At 36.7% G+C, this 22,624-nt stretch overlaps 1 protein-coding gene across 2 annotated transcripts in view; it reads right to left on the reverse strand.

The window, feature by feature from the left end:
- Positions 1–1,508: 1,508 nt before the first annotated feature.
- Positions 1,509–22,624, reverse strand: part of cpm (carboxypeptidase M) — a 38,341-nt gene continuing 17,225 nt past the window's right edge. For both annotated transcript variants that reach the window (XM_046874089.1, XM_046874090.1), the window contains 6 exons: positions 16,456–16,625; positions 9,222–9,409; positions 8,013–8,183; positions 7,309–7,461; positions 5,474–5,622; positions 1,509–3,144 (listed from right to left, as the gene is read on the reverse strand). In XM_046874089.1, coding sequence (XP_046730045.1) covers positions 2,899–3,144; positions 5,474–5,622; positions 7,309–7,461; positions 8,013–8,183; positions 9,222–9,409; positions 16,456–16,625 — 1,077 coding nt within the window. In that variant the 3' untranslated portion in view covers positions 1,509–2,898. The remainder of the gene's footprint in view (positions 3,145–5,473; positions 5,623–7,308; positions 7,462–8,012; positions 8,184–9,221; positions 9,410–16,455; positions 16,626–22,624) is intronic.

Consider the following 22,624-nt stretch of genomic DNA (forward strand, 5'->3'; position numbering starts at 1 on the left):
TGAAACACTGTGAATCATTATTTTTGCCATTTGTGGTCCGAATATGCAGGTTTTTAAGAGGAAAGAAATTGTTAGAAGATAACTAAATCAGAGATGGAATGTACACAAATGAAAATATAATTTGCTCTTGTTTTTCTATGATAAAGTACAATGTTCACATATGCATTCATTTAAAAATTATCAACGTGTAGCATTTCAAAAAGATTTATTTTTAAGTAATCTGCATCTATTGTGTGCTTGTCCACCAGGAGGCACTGCTTTTTCACACAAGGATAATGAATTCCACGTAAGAGAAGTTCATATACAGTGTAACCAGTGTGACACTTGGTCATATAAATGACATGACACACTATCATGCTGGAAGACGCATGGCAAGTTTACTGGATGGATTTATGCTGGTTCTGATTCTACTCTACCATCATGTCAAGCTTTTTCAGAGTTTCGTCCGTTTTGGTGAGGCCAGTGTAGCCTCAGATTCCTATTCTTAGCTGACAGAGGTGGAATATGATATTGCCTCCTGCTGTTGTATCAAATCCAAATATGATGTATTGTGCATTCTGGGTTGCTTTTCTGGACATTATAGTTATGTCTAAGTATAGATATTTGCATTACTCAGGTTTTCCTGTCAGTTTGAATCAGTCTGCCCATTTTCCTTTGAGCTCTCTCATCAATGAGGCATTTCCACAATCAAAACTTCCTCCCACTCAGTGTTTTTTTTTTTTTTCAACACCATTCTCAGTTTCTGGAATACTCAAGCCATTCATATCGTACCAACAACCATGTTACTGAGAAAGGATTTGTTTTTGCCAGTCTGAGTTTTGATATGAAACAGTAACTAAATCTTTTGGCCTGTATATATACATAAAAAACTGAACTATTTAATAAATAAACAAATGTACACAATATACAAGTGTTCCTAATAAAGTTGAATAGATTTACAGTATGTGCAAATAAATGAAATAACAATACCAGCATAATTATGAATACTATCTTGTATATGTACAATAGACAGGATTTTGTTTTGCATTTTCCACCATTCTACAGGAATTTATCAGCTATGAAAAATAAGTTACATTATTTCAATACAACAATATGGCCCATATAAAAAAGGTTGAGTGTGATAGTGTAGGTTATGTTAAAAAGAAATAAATAAATAGTGGGTCTACAGTCCTTTTTAATGTCCACTTTTGCAATGTGGACTAAGAACAGACATGATATAAAACCTCCCATGTGGTTTACTACCACATGGGAGGAAAGAATAATTGGCAGTATAACATGAAGTCAGCATTTTTGTAAGATAAAAAAATATATAAAACCATGGAAACTTACCAGTGCAAAGACTTTTTTTTTTTTTCATTTACATGATCCATGTCCAGCATCTGTGATTTAATGGCATTCGGTATGTATAAATGTTAGTATCAGAAACCTAATAGTTTCATAGTCATTTTTTGATTAGCAGTGTAGGATTCAGTTTATTAAACAAATGTTTTTAAAGGCATCGGACAAACAACAGTTTAACAATTTTATTTAAGGCACTACAAGTCATTATAACAGTACGAGGGCAGGATGAGGTAGAATAAAAAAAAAAGAGCTGTTTTTGGCATAACCATTTGAGTTTAGGTTTATGGATTCAGAAAGGGAAGACTTTGCCGACAAACAGATGTGTTTTAAAAGGAATAAAATATCTAAATGCTAAATACAACTGAATAAAAGTACTTTTATGGCTTGATAAAATACCTGCATAATTTTGAAACTCTCAAACACTCACTTTTCTAAATAAGACTTCATAGACAACAACAAAAAAAGACAAAAATAGAATAAAAATGAATAAAAAGTACTTTGTCTAAGATAAAGTACATTAGACATTATTCATTAGTTGAAATAGCATGTATTAAGCCCTTAGGGATTTAAGTTTTCTCAAGCTATAAAATTCTGCTTTAAATCTTAATTAAATTTAGACGGTCACCAAGCGATTAAAGTCACCACTGGAACAGTTACATGTCTGAGCTTTGACTGTAATAAAAGAACAACATTAAGGGAAGGACAAAAAATTTATTCCAGGGGCAATGTAAAAAAAAAAAAAAAATACAAAACTGAAAGGAACGATCCACCCTGAATAAACATGCTCATACTGAAATAATTGTCATCTGTGCATAGCATTTCTGATGTGTATTTGTTGCTTGGTGCTAGATATTTGTTATCCCCGTGACAAGATGGCATCTGTGAATGCCTGTAAAAATCTGTGAATCTGTAAAAATAGCATTAACAGAGAAGATCGAAAAACTGGTGTGCTGCTGCGCTTCTGTGGAGATGATGCAGGGGCTAATTCCCAGTTGTGCCATTGAATTATGTAAACTAAATCAAATTGAAAACAGAGTGGAACATGTTGAGGAAAACATTAAAACCACTTTCGATATAAAACAAACCTTGGATGTGACTATCACTTATCCATTAAAGATATTAATATGCAAGACATTCAGGATGGACTTTTCCTTTAAAATCGACACCAGCAAAGATGTTAAAGAAGAAAATGGATCTTTAAGTAACCACACAGTCAAAGCTATCAGGCATGAGAGCATTTGCATAATGTCTTTTATATAAGCCATTCAAAGTTTTGAAATTCTCTGCAAAGTGCTTATCTGTAAAAATGACTTAGAGGAAAGTGTGTTCCCATTATGAGCTCCCAAAGTACAGCCTCTCTCTGATGAGGCAGTTCATTAAATGCAATATTCAGAGTCGGTTGCTTTCCTTTAATGACCTTCAAAAGGAACGAGATATCCTCATAAAACACAAATAAAAAACCTCTCAAGCCAATACAGGGCTAATGTGTGTGTATGTGTGTGTGCAAAAAGAGTAAAGTCTACACTTCAGTCAACAGTCAAATCGCCCAATGATCACTCAACACAGCAGGAGTGTGTGAATTGTGAGGGCTGTAAGTGTAATGATGGTGCTGGACAGCAGGGCAGCACTGTGGTTCTCTCTATTACTGACTTCAGGTGATGGGCAAGTGGGCTCTGTTGCCACAAAGAATGTAGTGCTGGTACTTTTCTGAAACTGGAAGTTGTGTGTTAAAGCTGTGAACCCGTCCGGACCGTACGGCACTGACACGGTCTCTGTGAGGGGTTCGTATCCTGGGTATCTCACCTGCAAAACATGTATTTGCAAGATTTACACTGCTGTCAAACTTGTTAAATGTGTACACAAATCGCACTGCCAGCCTCACACACCAGATGGAGAATTAATCTTCTCCACTTCAGAGTTGAGGCCTGACAGTAGCTCCCCAGAGAATTTTGACATATTTGAAGTCATATTTAATATACAAATAAATGATCATTTGTCAGATTCAGAATCATGGTGAAGAGCCCACTATTAAACCTCTACAACAGGGCTTTATTTAAAAAAACGATTTTTTATCAATTACTTCTCATGAAATCTTTAGGACCATTTCAGTCAAAATACCTTAAAATCCAGTCCTACACCAGTACCTAATCGATACAGTACACATTAATGATTCTGCATGAACAAATATTGTGTTATAAGCAAATAGAAAAAAAGATTGCTATTCTATTATTTTTCTTGAAAGCTAGCCAAAACACGTCATCTGGAAGATTAGATGAGGACTCAAATCATACATCACAATAGTGGCGGATTCAGATTTGTCTATCAGTTAGATCTGAAGCTTGGTGGTTGTGAGAGAATACAACAACAGCTATGAACACTCCCACTAAACAGATTAGATAAGGATCATAGCACTGCATTACATTCCAACACACAGAGCCTGAATAACAAATTATTTAGCACTGAACAATTTATAAAACATAATTTAGAGAATTATGTCATTAAAACCTGTGAGTTAAAAAAAAAAGTATATTGTTTACATGACAGATTGTTAAGCTATTACATGTTTCATCTGAACATACAGTAATTTTCGTATGTTCTCTTTCAAAATCCAATTCCACATTTAGCCTCCATTTGCTGTTATAATATTCTGGGAAGATGTCACTAGAGTTTAGAGTGTGTCTGCTGAGATTTGTGCTCATTCAGCCACAAGGGTGTTAGTAAAGTCAGGTACTGATGTAGGTGAAGTGAGGAGGCCTGGGGTGCAGTCAGCATTCACATTCATCCCTAAGGTGTTCACCAGGGTTGAGATCAGAGCCCTCTTAAGATCCAGGCGTAAGACTTTGTTGTAACAGTTTGGGTAAATATCTCATATGGCTTGGCAATGACATTAATCAAGAGACAGAAACAAGATCAGAAACCATCAAAAGTGTAAACGTGAAACATAAAACAAAATGTAAACTAAGCCAATAACTTTGCAAAGACGAATCATACACACAGGGTATTTAAACGCAAACGAATGCACATGGAAGTGGAAACCTGGCAAAACAAAAGGACAAATAACAAAAAAGGTGTGGAGACATTACATAGATGAAAACAAACACATAGCAATGATGACACAGAGTGGAGACCATGAGTTGGCAAGTGCAAGGAGGGATCTCTGACATCAGCATGTTTTGTAGGTACCCTTCAAATAAAGTGTTACCCAACATCCTTATATAAATAAGTAATGTTTTCAATAACGATTGATGTTTGCATTAAGCGTTGCTGTTTTTTGTTTGTTTCATCTAAAAAATAAAGTCAATAAATTGGAAAAAATTGCGTTCCCTATTACTTTAAATTGAATGATGCTTTGCAACTAATGTACATCCAAAACATTTTCATGACATTTTACTGCTGGACCAATTAGTATTTTGGTCTCTACATCACCATGTGGCAGATTTCTAATGGAGGAAACTTGGGCTCCAACTAGTTTTGGCATTTACTGATGATCTGGCATGCACTGAAGTCCAATTTGACAATAAAGTAATTGCCTGATTCCGTTCCTTTTAGTTCTTCATAGTTGAAAACTACTCAGTCTACCTCTTATTCAACCATGCTTATTTAAAAACAAATAATTCTTCCGATCTGCCAGATCTGACCCCTTTGTTAAGAATGTGTGTGGCTTTCAGCCCAGGGCATGAATTACCCACTTTGCTTTAAGTGCTTTTCATGTCTCACTAAGCTTCATTTCCTACGGCAAGCAAAAAGAAAACAGAACCATTATCATGGTGCCTGGCCTAAAGTGAAGAGTCATTGCAACAGATTCGTCCTACATTCTGTTAAAGGAGGAAGGGAAAGATCGACATCTATTCAAATGAAGAGTTTTAACTGATAAATACGTCAACCATAGGCTCCCGTGTATTCATTGGATAATGGGCATAAAGTGCTTCAGGTTCAACTCTATTATACAAAAGATCCCCATGCTATAGCACACCAACTTTTAGACCTTTAAACAAGCCATTAACCTGAGGTGTAACTAGAAGTCAAGAACATGGGTTTGAAGACCCTTGCAATATTTTCTGAAATAAATTTTCATGGGTTATTTACGTATATTCCGAATAATATGCATATAAAGCAGAGGACTTGTTCTCACCGTGATGGTGTAGTTTCCTGGCAGCAGCAGTCTGTAATACTCTCCATTTTGATTTGTCTTGAATGGACAAAGGTTTCTCCTCCCCTGTACCTCCACTGAGGCATTTTGAACTGGCGTCCCATTCAAATCAAGCACTTGGCCTTTTATACCTAACATGGAAAATACAGTATATTTAAAGAAACTCTTTTTCCAGCACTAATGTGACAAACAAACATTGTGAAGGCTTAGATGATCCTATCAGGATAGAGGGAATTACTTAATTATGCTAATTAACTCATGCTGGAAAACAAATTATGATAGCACAGAGATCACATAATACACCGTTTGGTTGATGGTAATAATCGTAACTTCTGTAAGGGGACAGTCTTGTTCCACTTCTGTAGCTTGAGTCATTACTGCTAAAGCCATCCATTTTAGTTAATGATGTAAAATGTAATCTTTCCACTTTACTAAGCTTACTTCAGAACTGGATTTGTGGAGCCGATATGGTGCCTGTGTCTAGACGCTGAGTTTAGCACAATGTTTACAAGACCGAGTTTGTCTTTCCAGACAATTGACAAAGTTGTGTGCTCCACAATATCTAATCTAGCTCTGAGCACTTCCCATGATCATTCTTGACAGACTTTATGCGAATATGGTGTTTTAAACGCAGAGTTGAATCTGGTTCAGAAGGTCACAAGTTAAAATCCAAGGATCACCAAGTTGCCACTGCTGGGCCTTTAACCCTCACTTGGTTAATTGTAAGTAACTCTGGATAAGGGCGTCAGTGACGTAAAAGTGATGTAAATGTAATGTAAACAGCACAGCTTTAAAAAAAAAAAATGTGAATCCAATAAAATCACTGAATAAAATCTGAAATCATGTTAGAGCTGGGATTCACTATGAAACATGTACAGCAATGTTATTAACACTGTTAATATAATGATTCTCATAATGATTTATCTAAGCATGATCATCAGATAAAAGCATAAGGTCAAATCTAAGGGGGCTGCATATTCTGGGAAATAGAGTTTGTTGTGGAAGTAGTGAGTTATAGTGTGGGATTCTAGATGACAGGAAAGACAGGAGAGATGAGATGTAACAGCCTTCTGAGACATTTTATTACTACTCTAGCTATACAGCAAGCGGTTTATATAATGCGTTGCTACTTTATTTGCTACAGCACCAGTCAAGTTTTCAACCACTGACATTTCAATGTATTGAATAAATTAGTAAGTACATGATATGGACAAAAATATTGGCCTACTTGAATTTTTCAGCTATATGTGGTTCTTCCCCCAAACTGATACCACAAAGTTGAGGTACACAATTAAACAATCGTGTGCTTCCAACTTTGGGGCAACAATACTGTATGAGAAAGAGATGGACGTGATGGACAATTGTCCACATACTTTAAGCTTTTAGTGTGTCAATTTCTGAACAAAGGTTCCTCACTCTTCATATAGGTCAGTTAGTGTGATATTGACACATAATATGAAACTTGTTAACAAAATATTCAATTCACACGAGGATTAATCGTGGTTTTCACGTATCCTTGAATAATAAAACTGGCTCATGTGGTAAATTGAATTACTCATCAGAGGACCTCTACAGGTGTAATGTTACTGATGCTCTTGTGACAGCTGTTGTGGCATTATATGCATTACACCAATAGCTAGGAGATTGGATGTGTGATAAGTTTACCAGCTCATCTTACAGGTGTGACAAATAGGTGAAAACAATTAGATCATGTTGAAACATTGGCTTTGTCATGACAACCATGAGGACAGGTCACAGGTACAATGTGGGTGCAAAGTGTTGTCTGTGTTTAGTGTTTTGCTGGGTGTGTTTAGTACCTAAATGAACTTGTTGCATGTAGGCCAGCAGTGCGGGCTTGTTTGCGTCCCACAGACCTGGCAGGTCACTTTCTGGAGGGAATTTACAGCAGGAGAGCTCAAGAGTGAGCTCTAAACACTGAGCCCAAACATAATTGTAATCCTGCATCCCACCTGAGAAAAACAGAGAAGAAAAGCATGAATTATCAGATTCTGTCCACAAAATGGTTGACCATACTTAAAAGAGTGCAAAACAGGAAACAATTAGCTTCAAATAGCCTAGCCTAGCCTACCCAAAAGTCTTAAAGAATGGGGATCAGTATGGGGTAGTATACTGTAATTTGTTACTAATTTAACAATTTAGCAAAACAGAGTACAGTACAGAGTAAATACAGTACATCTACAGTACCATACTATATAAACTTTACAGTATATATGCATCTGGCATCAGGCGCATGGATGAGCATCGGTGCATGCACATGGAGGGTGGTGCATATGCTGCTACAAAACAAAATATTTGTACTTTTTTCTCATATTGGTATCATTATAAGATCGAAAAAATCTTAAGTCGAACCATCATAACTTGGGGAACATCTGTTTATCATTTGCAAAAAAGTTGTTGTGACACAGCTTATACTTTATAAGTGTTGGGGTATGCTAAAATATAAAGAAACCGATATTAATAGAACTCTGTTTTCACGCTATTAAAAATGTCCAAAAAGTACCTTCTAGTGGATACCAGCTGTAGCCGTTGGTGATGCCGTCGGTGAAATCCTTGGAATCATAGCACTTGTTTGCCTTTTGCATGCTCGCATGGTTAACTGAGTAAGTCTTGGCCAGGTGGACAAACACATCATTATCTGGAGTAATGCTGGAGTCCCCCTGCAGCTCACTGCCTGGATAGGTCATTCAGAGTGTATCACTTCACAACATCTCACAAAAAAAAAAATGGTTTAACAGAAAACAGAATGCATACTCAGGGCTATAGCAAATAACTATAACACAAAACACACTATATATATATATATATATATATATATATATATATATATATATATATATATATATATATATATATATATGTGTGTGTGTGTGTGTGTGTGTGTGTGTGTGTGTGTGTGTGTGTGTGTGTGTGTATACAGTACAGACCAGAAGTTTGGACACACCTTCTCATTCAAAGAGTTTTCTTTATTTTCATGACTATGAAAATTGTAGAGTCACACTGAAGGCATCAAGGGCTATTTGACCAAGAAGGAGAGTGATGGGGTGCTGCACCAGATGACCTGGCCTCCACAGTCACCGGACCTGAACCCAATCGAGATGGTTTAGGGGTGAGCTGGACCGCAGAGGTAGGGCAAAAGGGCCAACAAGTGCCAAGCATCTCTCGGGGAACTCCTTCAAGACTGTTGGAAGACCATTTCAGGTGACTACCTCTTGAAGCTCATCAAGAGAATGCCAAGAGTGTGCAAAGCAGTAATCAAAGCAAAAGGTGTCTACTTTGAAGAACCTAGACTATGACATTTTTCAGTTGTTTCACACTTTTTTGTTATGTATATAATTCCATATATAATTCCACATGTGTTAATTCATAGTTTTGGTGCCTTCAGTGTGAATCTACAATTTTCATAGTCATGAAAATAAAGAAAACTCTTTGAATGAGAAGGTGTGTCCAAACTTTTGGTCTGTACTGTATATCTTCACTATATCAATGATGACAATTTGTTTTTTATATGTTAAGCCGTTGTTCTTAGAACATACTAGAACAAGTGACTTAATATGAACTTGGCATACAAATACCGGTTTGCTACTAGTTTGTGCCATCCTGTTATTAAAAAACAAATTAATCAATCATTTATTGATCATCATAATTCTGACCAATCCGGATGGATCATTTATCAGAGCGATGTAAAGAATGCCCCCTGTACATTACTAACCTCCGTTGCTGTTGTCATAGGGGTAGCTGGCCACCACTGCTCCTCCATGGAGGTTCGCGGAGAGAACAAACATCTCTGTCTTCAACCACTTAATCACAGAATCCACCTCCTTTTCTCTCACCTGTTCAAAATCACTCAAGAACGCATCTGGAAAGTTCCGGTTCAGGTCCACGCCGTTTTTATTAAGCCTGCAAGTGAATAGCAGTCAGGAAATTCATTAGCATAATGCTGCATAATGTTCCATGCACATTTCTGTTTCACATTCTTGTTGGAAGACAGTGGCTGACCAAGTCTCTTTCGACTCGGGGGCATATGCATGGGTCAAGCGTCTATTATGAAAGACATTTAGTGAGACATAATGGCACATGGTTTCAATTGCAGACAAAATATTGGAAACGTTACACCCTGAACTATCACCATTGTGTCTATCTGTAGGCTCTATTCATGTATAGCATCTGAATACATCTGATTTTATAAAAACAACAGCAGTTAACAATGTGTTGTAGGAGTGTACTTGTGTTGAATTATCCTATTTATGCAACTGAGCAGTCTAGGATCAAGAACCTTGTTTAGGGGCCAGCAGTGGCAGCTTTTCCAATCAGGAGTCCAATGCCTTAATCACTGAGCTACAGTACCACTTACCAAATGCAATATATTTTTCAACCAAAAACCCTCAGGTATTTTTTAATCATTGTATGTTGCGTGAGGATGAAATCAAAACCAGGCAACCCAGTTCTCATAAACACCAGGATTATAGTTCTGTTCCAGCTCCAAAAATCTAGTGTGAGTTATCAAGAGCTTTAAAGGGTTAAATTTACATTTAGCTCTAGTAAGTCACACCTTCAAACAAAATTATATATATTTACACCAATGGCTTTGACTCAGCTGACTCATGTGCAACTGATTAGGTGTTTACTGCAGTGCTGTGATGGGCACAGTGAGGTAATCTTTCCTAAATCTTCCCAATAAGCTTTGCAAGCAGCTCTGTTTAAAAGTGCTGTGCTCGGGGATTCTTAAAATACATTGTAATGTGAAGCGTTGCTATTCAGCTGTCACTGTTGTGATACCAGCTGCTTAAGTTCAATTCATTCAAGATACTAAGTGATAAGGCATGGTTAATGAAGCATGTACAAAAAGTGTAATAAGGAAAATATACATACACAAACAGTTTTTTAAGAATTACTAAATTCCTAAGGGGGCCTGAGTTTGTTAAAAAATAAATGCAAGAAAAATTAATAATTTGAACAAGAAATGTGGGACATTTTAGTATTCCTGTATTTATTTATTTATTTGTTATATTTTTTTTTCAACAGTCTGTTATCTTACACAGAATAGAGTTTAATCTGCAGAAGCCAAACGAAAAATATCCAGTTAGTTAATAAAAATAATAAGAAAGTATTATTGACCTTAATAAAAAGGCTGAGCGGCACCATTTTTATTATAAGATAAGATAAGATAAGATAAGATAAGATAAGATAAGATAAGATAAGATAAGATAAGATAAGATAAGATAAGATAAGATAAACCTTTATTCGTCCCACAGTGGGGAAATTTCTATGTTACAGCAGCAAGACAAAGAAATAAAAATAGATGCAAATATATATAAAAAAAGAAGAATATACAAAAAATAAAAACAGAAATAAAAATAAATAATAATAATAATAATAATAATAATAATAACAACAAAGAAATAAAAATAAATGCAAATATCTAAAAAATAATATACATATACTACAATACCAGTATATATACAGTACAATGTAATAATACAAATAGGAAAAAAAAAGTACGCTTTTTAAGTCATGTTTTGAGGTAGTATTGCACGTAAATTGCGGGTAATATTGCACATAATATTGTACCTGATTTGTTTAATAATATTTAATAATATACCCGCGTAATTATTTTCATTCTTACGATGATGTATGTACAAAAATATTTTTTACAGTCATTTTTCCATTTGTGAGTGTGGTGTTTGAAAGCTTTATAAACAAGACAAGAAGCAGATGCCTCTAAAATAACATTCTCTAAGAACTTTCTGGATCCAAGCCTTTGAAGAAAGAATCACAATTTGTTTTGTTTTGTTTTTTTGCAGAAAACCAAAAAATTGGTTGGTTTCAGTTTGTACACTAAAATGCATCTCTAAAATTAAGTTCATATGTATTTCTTTTTTATTAACCTTCAGGCTAGGATTACTATACAATAGACATATTGCACATGGAAAAAAAAAAACAATACAACTTCAATCGATAATCAAACTGCTGGTGGTAGTGGTTTATTTACTGCTTTACTTGTGCATATTGATTCTTGCATATAGAGTGCCCATAGAAGAGCACCTTGAAATATTTAACTTCTTCAGCTTAAAACATTTTTCTACAACTTCAAACTAACGAAAGAAAAATCTAAAAATGTCAAATTAAAATAACAAGGTTAGAAAATTTCTCAGATTTAATACTTCTCAGAGTATACCAACCATTAATCTTTTAGGATATTTCTATATTAGCTTTGCACACCTAGCCTGGGAAATATTTGCCCATTTGTCCTTGCAAAATTGCTACATTTCAGTCAAATTCTGTGTTGAGCAGCTATTCAAGTCATCCACACATTTTTTTCTATTGGATTTAAGTCATTTAAGCCATTGCATTGTTCTGTTGGCGTTATGTTTAAGCTCACTGCTGCGTTGGAAGGTGAATGAATGCCTATCATTAGTTGTCTAGAAGAGGGATTTAGGTTTTCCTCAAGTATTAGGATGTACTTGGCAGCAACCATTTATTTAAATCCTGACCAAAAACCAAGTCCCCGCTAAAGAAAAATACCCTTCACAACATAATGCTGCCACCGTCAAGCTTCACAGAAGAAATGGTGTGTTCTGGGTAGTGTCCGGTGCTTTATTTTCAACAAATATAGCACTTGGAGTTTAGTCTAAAAAGGTCAATTTTGGTCTCTTCAGACAATAGCACCTTTTGCCAGATGGCATCAGAGTCTTCCAGGTGTGATTGCATAACTCAAACAAGATGTGTGAGTGTGGCATTTTTCAGGAAAGGTTTCCTTCTTGCCACACTACCATTGTGTAAAACTTGTGAGATAGTGATCCCAGCCATAAAGCCTTGAAAGTCTTGGTAGTTCCTCTGATCAATGTCCTCCTGCCTCAGTCATCCAATTTGTCTGAACAGTCTGAACAATCTGAACAGTATATAGAGAGATAGTTAAAGCCTTCAATCTCTTTTTTGTAGCCTTCTCCTAACTTTAGCCTTTCAACAACTTTATCCCAGAGGCCTTTTGAAAGCACTTTCCCAGTCATGGTGGATTTTTTGCAGTGCCATGCATGCTAACAGTGGAATCTTCAAGTAACAGCTGGTTTTATTCTGTAATCAAAAGTACCAAAACCACTACAATTGAAGTCAGGTGGGGCAATTAGCCTGGTGTTTGCTCAGAAGGTTGATTGGATGCACATGAGTAACTTGATAATAGTGTACTCTATGGGGCTGATCACTTAAACAAACCAGGTATTTCACAGAGACATTTTTTAAATGTTATTTTGACATGTTGATGATAAGTGTTAAAATGTGGACATACAGCTTAAAAAAGTTAGATTTTATTTTCCAGTATGTATTGGATTATCATCTAATTCAACAGAAGATGCTAATTAAAAGCAGTGGCACCAGAGTAATTAGAAAAGGAAATTCTGACAGGACAGACTGGGACACTTTATATGTGAATAGAACTAAATTAGTGTGGATGTGAGTGTGTTTTGGTTGTGGCTATTTTAGACCAGTGTTTGGTCCAGCTGTTCCTTTATCAAATTATAGTACTTCCACCAGAGCACCCAGATTTACTGTGTCATAAACTGACCAATAGTGTGTGTGTGTGCGTGTGTGTGTGTGTGTGTGTGTGTGTGTGTGTGTGCATGTGCACCCGCCTTTTAAGAACAAGAAGTCCTTTGGTGTTATTTTAAGGCATGCCTATAGGCCTAAATCTTCCCTCCTTTTCTAAATCTGCCAGGAAGCAGTTTATTGCACTATTTTTAAACTACTCCGATTTGGATGAAACTGTTTGTTTCTGTGCACTATAAGAGTTCTGAGACCAATATATATATTATAAGGGTGGAGGCACCACCACCCAGGCTTGGACCCCTGTCTCGATGGGGTGTCTGCTGCTTCGTTCAAGCGGCCCAGGATATAAGCTGCTCTGAAGTAGAGGAGCTTTCCCTGGGCCCACAGGTGCTGTCTGAGCGGACCAACACGTGATTGCCTTTGAGGTCCGGGAGGAAGTGCTTCAAAGGCAGAAGCAAGGCCAGCATTTCTTGGCAATTGATGTGCCACCTCAGATGGACACTGTCCCATAGAACTTGTGCAGAGCGGCCACTCATGACTGTCCCCCATCCCATGAGGGACGCATCCGTCGTAAGCACAATGCGACGACTGAGAACTCCCAACACAGGGCCTTGGAGTAGGAACCCAGGATCTCTCCACGCATCTAAAGCACGTAGGCATCAGCATGTGACCTTGATCATGCGGAGGGGATTTCCCTTCCGAAAGAACCCCCGGGCTCTGTGCCACCACTGAAGGGGTCTCATGTACAGGAGGCCAAGTGGATTGACACTGGACGCTGCTGCCATGAGCCCGAGCAATCTCTGGAACTGCTTGACAGTGAGTGACTGCCCTTCTCTGACCTTCCTGACTGCCGAATCCCAAGTAATGCAGAGATAGGTGGTTCTCTGTGATGGAGAAAGCACACTCTTCCCAGTATTTACCCCAGCTTCATCATGTGAACCAGAACGACATCTCGATGCTGGACCGCTAACTGCTCTGATTGAGCTAATATCAACCAATCGTCGATATAATTGAGAATACGGATTCCCTAAAGCCAGAGCCGCATCGACACACTTCATGAACGCGGAGGCTGTGACGCTGGGAGTAAAAAATGCTCATCGAGCTTGCCCGAGGGAGGGGCTTCATGCTCACCGGACCTTTTTTGCAACTGTCCCATCAAATTCAATATTTTTCACTTAAAATTGTACATTTCCCCACATTCATATATTTGATGTTTTCTAAGTTTCTATCGAGGTTTATTTTATTTACAAATCAATGCTTTCTGGTTTTATTAAAATTTTACACAACATTCCAACTTTTTTGAAATTGGGCTCCTAATGAGATTAGCTTGTAGTGGAAAAATTGTTTTAAATAAAAAACATTTTGAAAAGAAATGTACGCAAAATGATGTAGTAATGATAATGGTGCAAGATCTAACTGTGCTGGCATTTTTACAGCTAAATTTTTTATTTTTTTTTGTATTCCCAGAGGCATGGTGGTAGCGTTTGGAAAACACAACTGTATAATGTTGTCTAAAGTATGTACAGTACACAAGGAAATAAATATGCTAAATTTAAATTTTTTATTTTAATTGCTAAAACTGATGCACATTTTTTGTTGGAGGGTAAAAGTCAGGGAAAGCTACTAAAACTATATATATATATGTCTTATGTTGTTTTGCCAGCTTTCACAGGAAGTTCACAGCGAGAGTTAAGGGAAGGTAAGAAACCATAACGTAAAAAAATACTAGAAGAAAAACACACCAGGACTGCACTACATTACACACTCCCACTCTCTGTTATTTTGTCTTTTCATTCTCTCAATTCCATCCTGCTACTTCAAGACATCAGGTTATCTTGCTTTATGTATAAAGTTTTTTTTTTTCTTTTTTCTTCGTCGGCTTCACAATGTTTGAAAAATCATTTTGAGAAGGAGCAAATCTTTTTTACAAAAGGTTTAGCTTTCATGTTTTAATCCCTTGGTGCCTGCAAGTTCATCTCTCAGTGCCAGTCCTGCTTACCAAAAGTGACACACTGGGCTTTTGGATTTCATGTGCAGCTCCAAACACAGTGATCCTTTTCCTACCCTTTTCTAACCATTTGTTTCATTCCTGAAGAATCCTGAAATCTATCCTGAAGGTTATTTTGTATGGAACCAGCATGACTTACAAGTGGAATTCATGGCATCTTATGCCAACTGCCACAGGGTGAATAAACATGGGCATTCAGAATCTATAAATGAAAAAGATGGCTGTAACTTTATGTATCATTCTGCTCAGTGGATGCAAGGAAGGCAATCCATCACACCACCAATACTATAGAGCTGCTCTGGTCTTTGAATTAGATGACAGAAACATTCAATGGGTGTTTATATATATACAGTATATTGATAGATTATCATCAGCATTATCTTCTTCTGCAATTTTAAATATAGAATACATATTTATTATTATATATAAAGAACCACTGCAGCACATCTGTTATAATATATTAGACTACTTTTAGATGTTTATTTCTATATTTGCTATCCTCCAACTTATCATCTGTCAGTTTGTTACAGCTCACAGAAAAGAAAAGATTTAATTATTTTCCAGCCGTGATTTTTTTTGTTTTCCAGACTCTAAGGCAATTGCTTGCATCTGAAAGTGGTGATCTAATCAATACTGAAAAACTCTGCACTGGACACAGAGACTTCAGAGACATGATTCACGTGCTGGTAATCTGCACAAACACATAATTCAGCTCTGAATATGAGAACTTTTTGTCACCATCACTCAATATTATTTTATAAGCAATTAATTTAAGGGTCTTTTCATCAAAAAAATGGTTTCATTATGGTGTCATTACTGTAATAATTATAATTGCTAGGGTTTATTTGTTAATTATAAATCTGTTTTTGCTTTATATTCCAAAGAAAGTTGGGATGCAGTTCACCTATCATGATGAATTCTTTTCCAAGATGTTAACAGTCACTCCTTGCTAAGAGTAACTTCGCCCAAATGTTTGCTCTTTCAACCCTTTAGTTTATGTACTTTCTGAAAAACATCTCTGTTAATTATCCATCGGCTCCTCTCTGTATTATCGCATCAGCACATCTGTGTTTAGACTGTTGCTGGGTCACGCTCATCATTATTGCCCTAAAGGTTTTCCTTACAATTATTTTTTTCCTATAGTTTAGAAGGTCTACTGATAATTGTTTTGAAAACCATTGTTCCAATCCCCAGTCGTTTTCCTGTTGTGTGCTCTTTTGCTGGAGTTTTGCCATTTTAAAGTCATGCACATTAAGGAGAATATTGAATGCATACAACCACCAAACCCTCGTCTAGAATCCATCATGCAGTGTGTTGTGCATAAAAAAAAAAGAAAATGGGTCAAAGGTATAAATAGAAAATAAGCGCAAATCATTTTTCCTTCTCTTTTTCTTACCTGCCCGGGGAATACATGCAGTCACGTCCTGACGACTCAAAGCCATCTGGGTTCATTGAAGGCAGGATGTGTATACGAGTGGCATTCATCAGCTTCGTTACAAAAGGGTCGCTCATATAGTTGTGGGTCAGATAATCGATCAGCTGCAGCAGCAAGACTCGCCCCACCACCTACACACATACAAAGATGTACAGATGGAGACAAAAACCTGCAGTTTGGGATGTATGATACAGCAAAATTCTGTATAGTTCGCTACTATTGTCTACCAACAGATATTTTGCAGCAATGCAATAATCTATTTGAGATAGATCAAGATGGATCAGTTTTTACTACAGCCAAGAGGTAATCATTAGTCATGTATTTATTTTAAAAACAACAGTAACAATTCTGTATGTTTGTAATTTTCTGTTTGCTAGGTAATGCTGCAATGATTGTGTTTCAGTCATCTGAATCCCTGAACTGCCCCCGGCTATATAGTGCTATATTGTGCTCTGAGTCATCTACTAAAAGTGGAAAATATTGATTTGTATCATCCATCAAAAATTTGATTGCAACTCAAAACGTATAATAAATCCTGCCCTTGAAAGAACAGGTCTCTAAAATAAAACCACAACCCTGGATGACATTTTTTGTACTTAACACATGATAATAATTTTTTTGTTGTTGTTCTTACAATGCCTAACCTATTGTCTGGGCAGCTACCAATCCAATGACATCTATACCCCAGGAGAAGGGAGAGACACATGTTTCCACTGAAAATCCAGTCTCTACATTATTTAAGAATTTGGCAACCGTTCTTCTGAGAAACTGGAGAAAGATTTTTGCAGTCCTTCCCAAGAATTATGCAAACCAATTACGTGATGAGGGTAATGAAGAGCTTCTGGCTGCAGTGAAGTAGAAAATGGTACTTCACTTGAAACTGATCCTCTTCAGGGTCAGAACATTAACACTAATGAAAACTGATTGCTCCTACATCAGATAACATGTTTTTATAGCCAGGGGACATGAACCTGTTTCTGTGTCATGACTGGATGATCTTTTCTTTTGATTAAGTTTGAAAACTTTAGAGACACCATTCTAGAGCAAGCCACACACACAGAGAGACACACACAACAGCACACACCCTCTGCATGTAGTAATGACTGCCCTTACACCCAACTACGTGTTTGTGTGTCTGCATTCATGTGTCTCAGTGGTTCCCGTCCACATGATTACTGTTATTGTTTCCTTGCAGTAACACCCAATAGCTGCTCTTACTAACCACACTGCAATCAGACACACCTGCTGTGTAAGTCTGTGCGTCTCACAATGACGATCACGCACACTGTGGAGAGATGCACACGCATAAAAAAACAATTACTAATTAAAAAACATGAAAGAGAGAAAAGGTAGGGAAGACAAGAATCAACAGATGGGAAAAAGGGAAAAACAGATAAAGCTAGGACAATAAACAACAGGGCAATAAGACAAGGCAAAGGAAAAAGTGATAGAGAGATATATAAAAAAGAGACATGGAAAAGAAGGTTGAGCCTTCTATTAAAAAAAAAAAAACTCTGAACAATACAGTATGTGCAAGTTGTGTATTTGGTCTAGTCTAAACTAACACATTACAACTTCCTGATCGCCAGGTTCTCTTCTGAAACCCAACCCTTATCATCAAAGACATTAAGAAACATAAACATCCCTGATGGCTGTCTCCTGCCTGCAGGTGCTTTGTTTCAGCAATAGAGACTGTTTATAATGCTTCAAAGACACACTAGACACGCCTTCACTGAAGTCTAACCTCACTGTGATACCAAGTTCACCTGTTATCAACTGTTTTTGGCTACATAGTTTCCTAAATCTGATGAAAAGAGATTAGAAAAGAAAAATGTGTTTATAAATTTCAGTCTGTTACTGCATTTACGGCATTTAGCAGACACCCTTTTCCAGAGCGACTTACAACTGAGCAGTTGAGGATTAAGGGCCTTGCTCAAGGGCCCAGCAGTAGCAGCTTGGTGTTGCTGGGATTTGAACCTATGACCTTCCGTTCCAGAGTCCAATGCCTTAACCACTGAGCTAAAACCTTCCCAACTACATGTTTTCCATGTTAAACTTGCCTAGAATTTTGTCCTCATTAAGATTAGTGTACTCTTGTAAGTAAATATGGATATAGTGCTTGTGCACTGTGTATTAAAGTCTTTTTAGCAGATATGTAATGTAAAGACTGTGTGAGTGTGGGAGTCTGAAGACTTAATGCTATTGTGGAAAAATGCATTTTTTCGAAACCAAGTTTAATAGAATTGTACAAAATCTGCAGTTTCGGGTGTTGAACATGCGGCTGGTGTCTGTGATTGGCGTAAGGGTTATCGGCATTAGGTTTAAGAATTAAGGTTTCTGAGGTTTGTTTAAGAGATCAGTGTACTGAGATTATGGTTTTGGTTACCGAAAATGAGGCTTAATCCAAGGGTTAGCGGTTCTGAGGTTAAGGTTGCATCTGGTGCATAATGTTGCACATACAGGTAGTCCCAGTCTTATCAAATATCGTAAGTCGAGACATGGCCAAGCCTACCTAGGAACCATCTTGAAAAATGGTGACCAGTTTGGGGTAAAAAAATTAACAAATTACATTACATAATTTAGCAAAACAGAGCAATTTATAGTACCATAATGTATTAACTTTACACTATATATCTATATGTATATGTATGTGCCAGCGGGTGTGTGGACGAGGGCCAGTTCACAAGTGGAGGGCGGAGCTGGATGAAACGAGCAGTAAGAAACACCTGTAGCTGATGAGACTAATCAGCACGCTCTGCAACACCAATAAAAAAAGTGAGACAAGAAATTGGGCTTTGAAACACAAAAAACACAGAGAAAACATACAGTCGTACACGAGACAACAGAAATCTGTCGACCACTGGTGACATCCAAACGTATCCTGGAAGAGTTCCAACGTATCATACTGCATATACACAACTACATTTGCCTAAAAAATTGGTTAATTTTACATTTTTGTCATATTGCTATCTAAAGATCGAACAATCATAAGTCAAACCATCATAACTATGGGACTATCTGTATTCTCAAAAAGATATAGATAGATAGACAGTCACCCCACACATCTCTGAAAAATATATAACTCTTCTTGAGTTCGAAGTTTAGGCTTATTGAGGTTACGTTATGGTTCGGTACCAAAAATGAGTACCCAAAATTTATGCATAGGAACATTTTGGTACTTTTGGATAAAAAATTTTAACACCTTTGCTTGAGTCTGTCTATACTTTGTTAAAGTTAACCTCGTTACTCTCATGTCAAACTCGATGAAACCTTTTAAAATAAAAATTGGGGTAATTCTCTTAATAGAAAACTGTTTGTGGCTATTTAAAGAGCAGCAGTGCTTGGACACAAAACTGTTCCAGCAGCTAATAACTAAACTACCATTTATTACATTATAGTAATATTTATATAATTTGGTAGCACTTAATGCTTTATAACCAGCAGTATTCACAAGGGTGCATGTTCTGTTTTGATATCTATATAGTTTTATATTTTTTAATATATCCAAGCCCTAGTAAGGTGCTATGGTTAGAGTAGAGTATAGCAAGTATATCATACCTTTATACAGAATATAAGCCAAAAGAAAAAGTTTACCCACAATAACAGGAAATACATGATTGTGTGTGGGTGGCCTTTTCAGGTGCTGGAAGCTGGCAGGCTGAAATCAGATTAAAGTGTCATTTGAGACATTTACAGCTTTGCAAAGAGGCTCACCTTGCTACTACCATGCTGAAATCTTATTTGATATGTCTATTTCTGTTCTGTGACTTTATCCTTTTCAATCAGTGTGAGCTATCTGAAGCAGACTGGCTCTGTTATATTGTCAAGATAAGCTCAAATGCCTACACCAGCTGCACTGCGCTACACCAAAACCGCAAGGTTTATTTACTTTGTGGTTCTTCGTGTTAAGATACTGTCAGTCAGCACTATTTTACAACAGTTTTACCTCATTGCTATTGTAATCAAAAAGTGTGTAGCTCTGCTGTACTAAAGCTCCAAGCTAAAGATCTGCTTTAGAAAATACACCAAAATGACACTGTTTAACTGTTTAATTGTTCAGACATTTGTTTTCTTTATTATACTACCTACAACAGATTTACACTCATAGATTTGTTATTTTACATAGGAACAAAAGTATGTATTCATAAGCGTACACAAAGATATGTTTAAAAACCAAAACTGATAGAAAGACTACATTAAATGAAACAAGTACTTTACAGTATATGGACACCTGAATATAAGATTTGTATGTGGTTTTTGAATATCCCATTAGGCCCATTAGACAAGTGCATTATTAAAGTACTGATGTTGTGTGTGTAAAGTGTGTGATCCAATGAACTCCATAACCACAGTGAAGTTCAGAGGTCAAAGAATCACAACTCTGCAAACAATAGTCTCAAGTGACAGCAACAGCTTTGCAATTAAGTACCAACATTGTCCATTTACAGCATCCACATACACTCTAACAAAAGTATTGGGACACCGTACTTTTCCAGCCATAATGCTACCACAAAGTTGGAAACGCACAATTGTCTTTGCTGCAGTAGCAATAGATTTTCCCCTTTACTTGAACTAGGAGACCTAAACCTGTTCCAGCATGACAATGCTGCCCAATGTGCCCAAAGCCAGCTCCATAAAGATTTGCTTTATATGGGTTCGAGTGGAAGATATTTAGTGGCTTGCTATAGAGCTCTGACCCCAACCCTAATAATCACCTTTGGGATGAACTGGAATGCAGACTTCCCTCATGCCTCCTCACACTACATGTGGTTTTGTAGGTTTTGACTTTACTAACACTCATGTAGCTGAATGAGCACAAATGGGGGGTATCTAAAAAGAGGGCATGGGGTGGCACCCTAGAAAATGCAACGGCTTGGACTGATCAGAGTATAACATCTGTAGTGCGGGAGCAATTCGGGTGCATTTAAAATCTCCTGCTGAAGTCATACGATAATAGGCAGCGTAGAGCCACTTGAAGCAGAACACTCCTACTTACTGTCTGGTTCACTGCCAATTATTTCCTGTATATTTATATATCTAAAAAGGCACAATTACTTTTTCAAATAGTCTGCAGTAACGTGGTAAATGCTAAAATGTGGGGTTTTAATTATGTTAAAAAACAAAAAAATGTTCCGACACTTGGAATCTTAAAAGAGGTAGAATAGTAAATACCTGTTTGTATTGAATAATCAAATGTTTTTGCATGGTAGCCTTTATTTTTTTGTTTAGTTTGCAATGTCCGAGACAAATTCACATTTAAATAATCAAATAAATAAATATGGCTATTAAATATTTTATTTGTGTAATATTGGTGATTACATTAGAGGTTTGTTTATTTTTAGCCAGAATTTTGTGGGAAAAAAATGGAAAGGGGACAAAGTCAAAGTCTTCTTGTAGAAACTGTCAAAGACGGGTAGATGAAGTACAGGGCAGTTGAGAACAATTATTGTATGTTCAATGGTTTTTAGTTATAAAAAAATGAGAGATGCATTGTCCAGACATTTTTATGTCATCCCACTTGTGTTTCGGCACATGACTTTTTCCCATGGGCCGCTCCTGACTCTTTCTTGATTCCCCCCTGTGCCACCCCATTAAAAAAAATCCTAGAATCGCCCCTGGCACACATCTCCACAAGCACACTCAAATATTTATTGGAACATCTTTCCAGAACAGTTAAGTTTAGTTTAGGTAGTACAAATGGACACATAATGTGGAATGGAATGTTTAAAAAGCACATTCAAATATTATGGTCATGTGTCCACAAACTTTTGTACATTTCAATATTATTATTTTGAACAGTAGTAGTTGTGACTCTTCATTTGTCCCCACTCACATGACTCTTTTTCCAGGTTTTAGTAAGAGAAAAGTGAGATTCAACACTTTGATACAGTTTTGATCTGTTGAAGTGAGACTAGCATTACTGAGCGGTGGGTTATGAGATCCTCTGTCTCTGATCAGGACTGCTACATTTATTTTAGTTAGAGACATAAATACAGTGCTTTATGCTTCAACATATCTGTCCAATTAGAGTGGATGATACTTAAATTATATATTTATTTGTATACATATGCAATTAATCGAAAATGTTCTCTGCTTGTTATCACACTGCTTCTCTCTGAGCTTTTTGAGG

The sequence above is a fragment of the Silurus meridionalis genome, chromosome 18 (assembly GCF_014805685.1).
Source record: "Silurus meridionalis isolate SWU-2019-XX chromosome 18, ASM1480568v1, whole genome shotgun sequence".
In the NCBI taxonomy this organism is placed as follows: Eukaryota; Metazoa; Chordata; class Actinopteri; order Siluriformes; family Siluridae; genus Silurus; species Silurus meridionalis.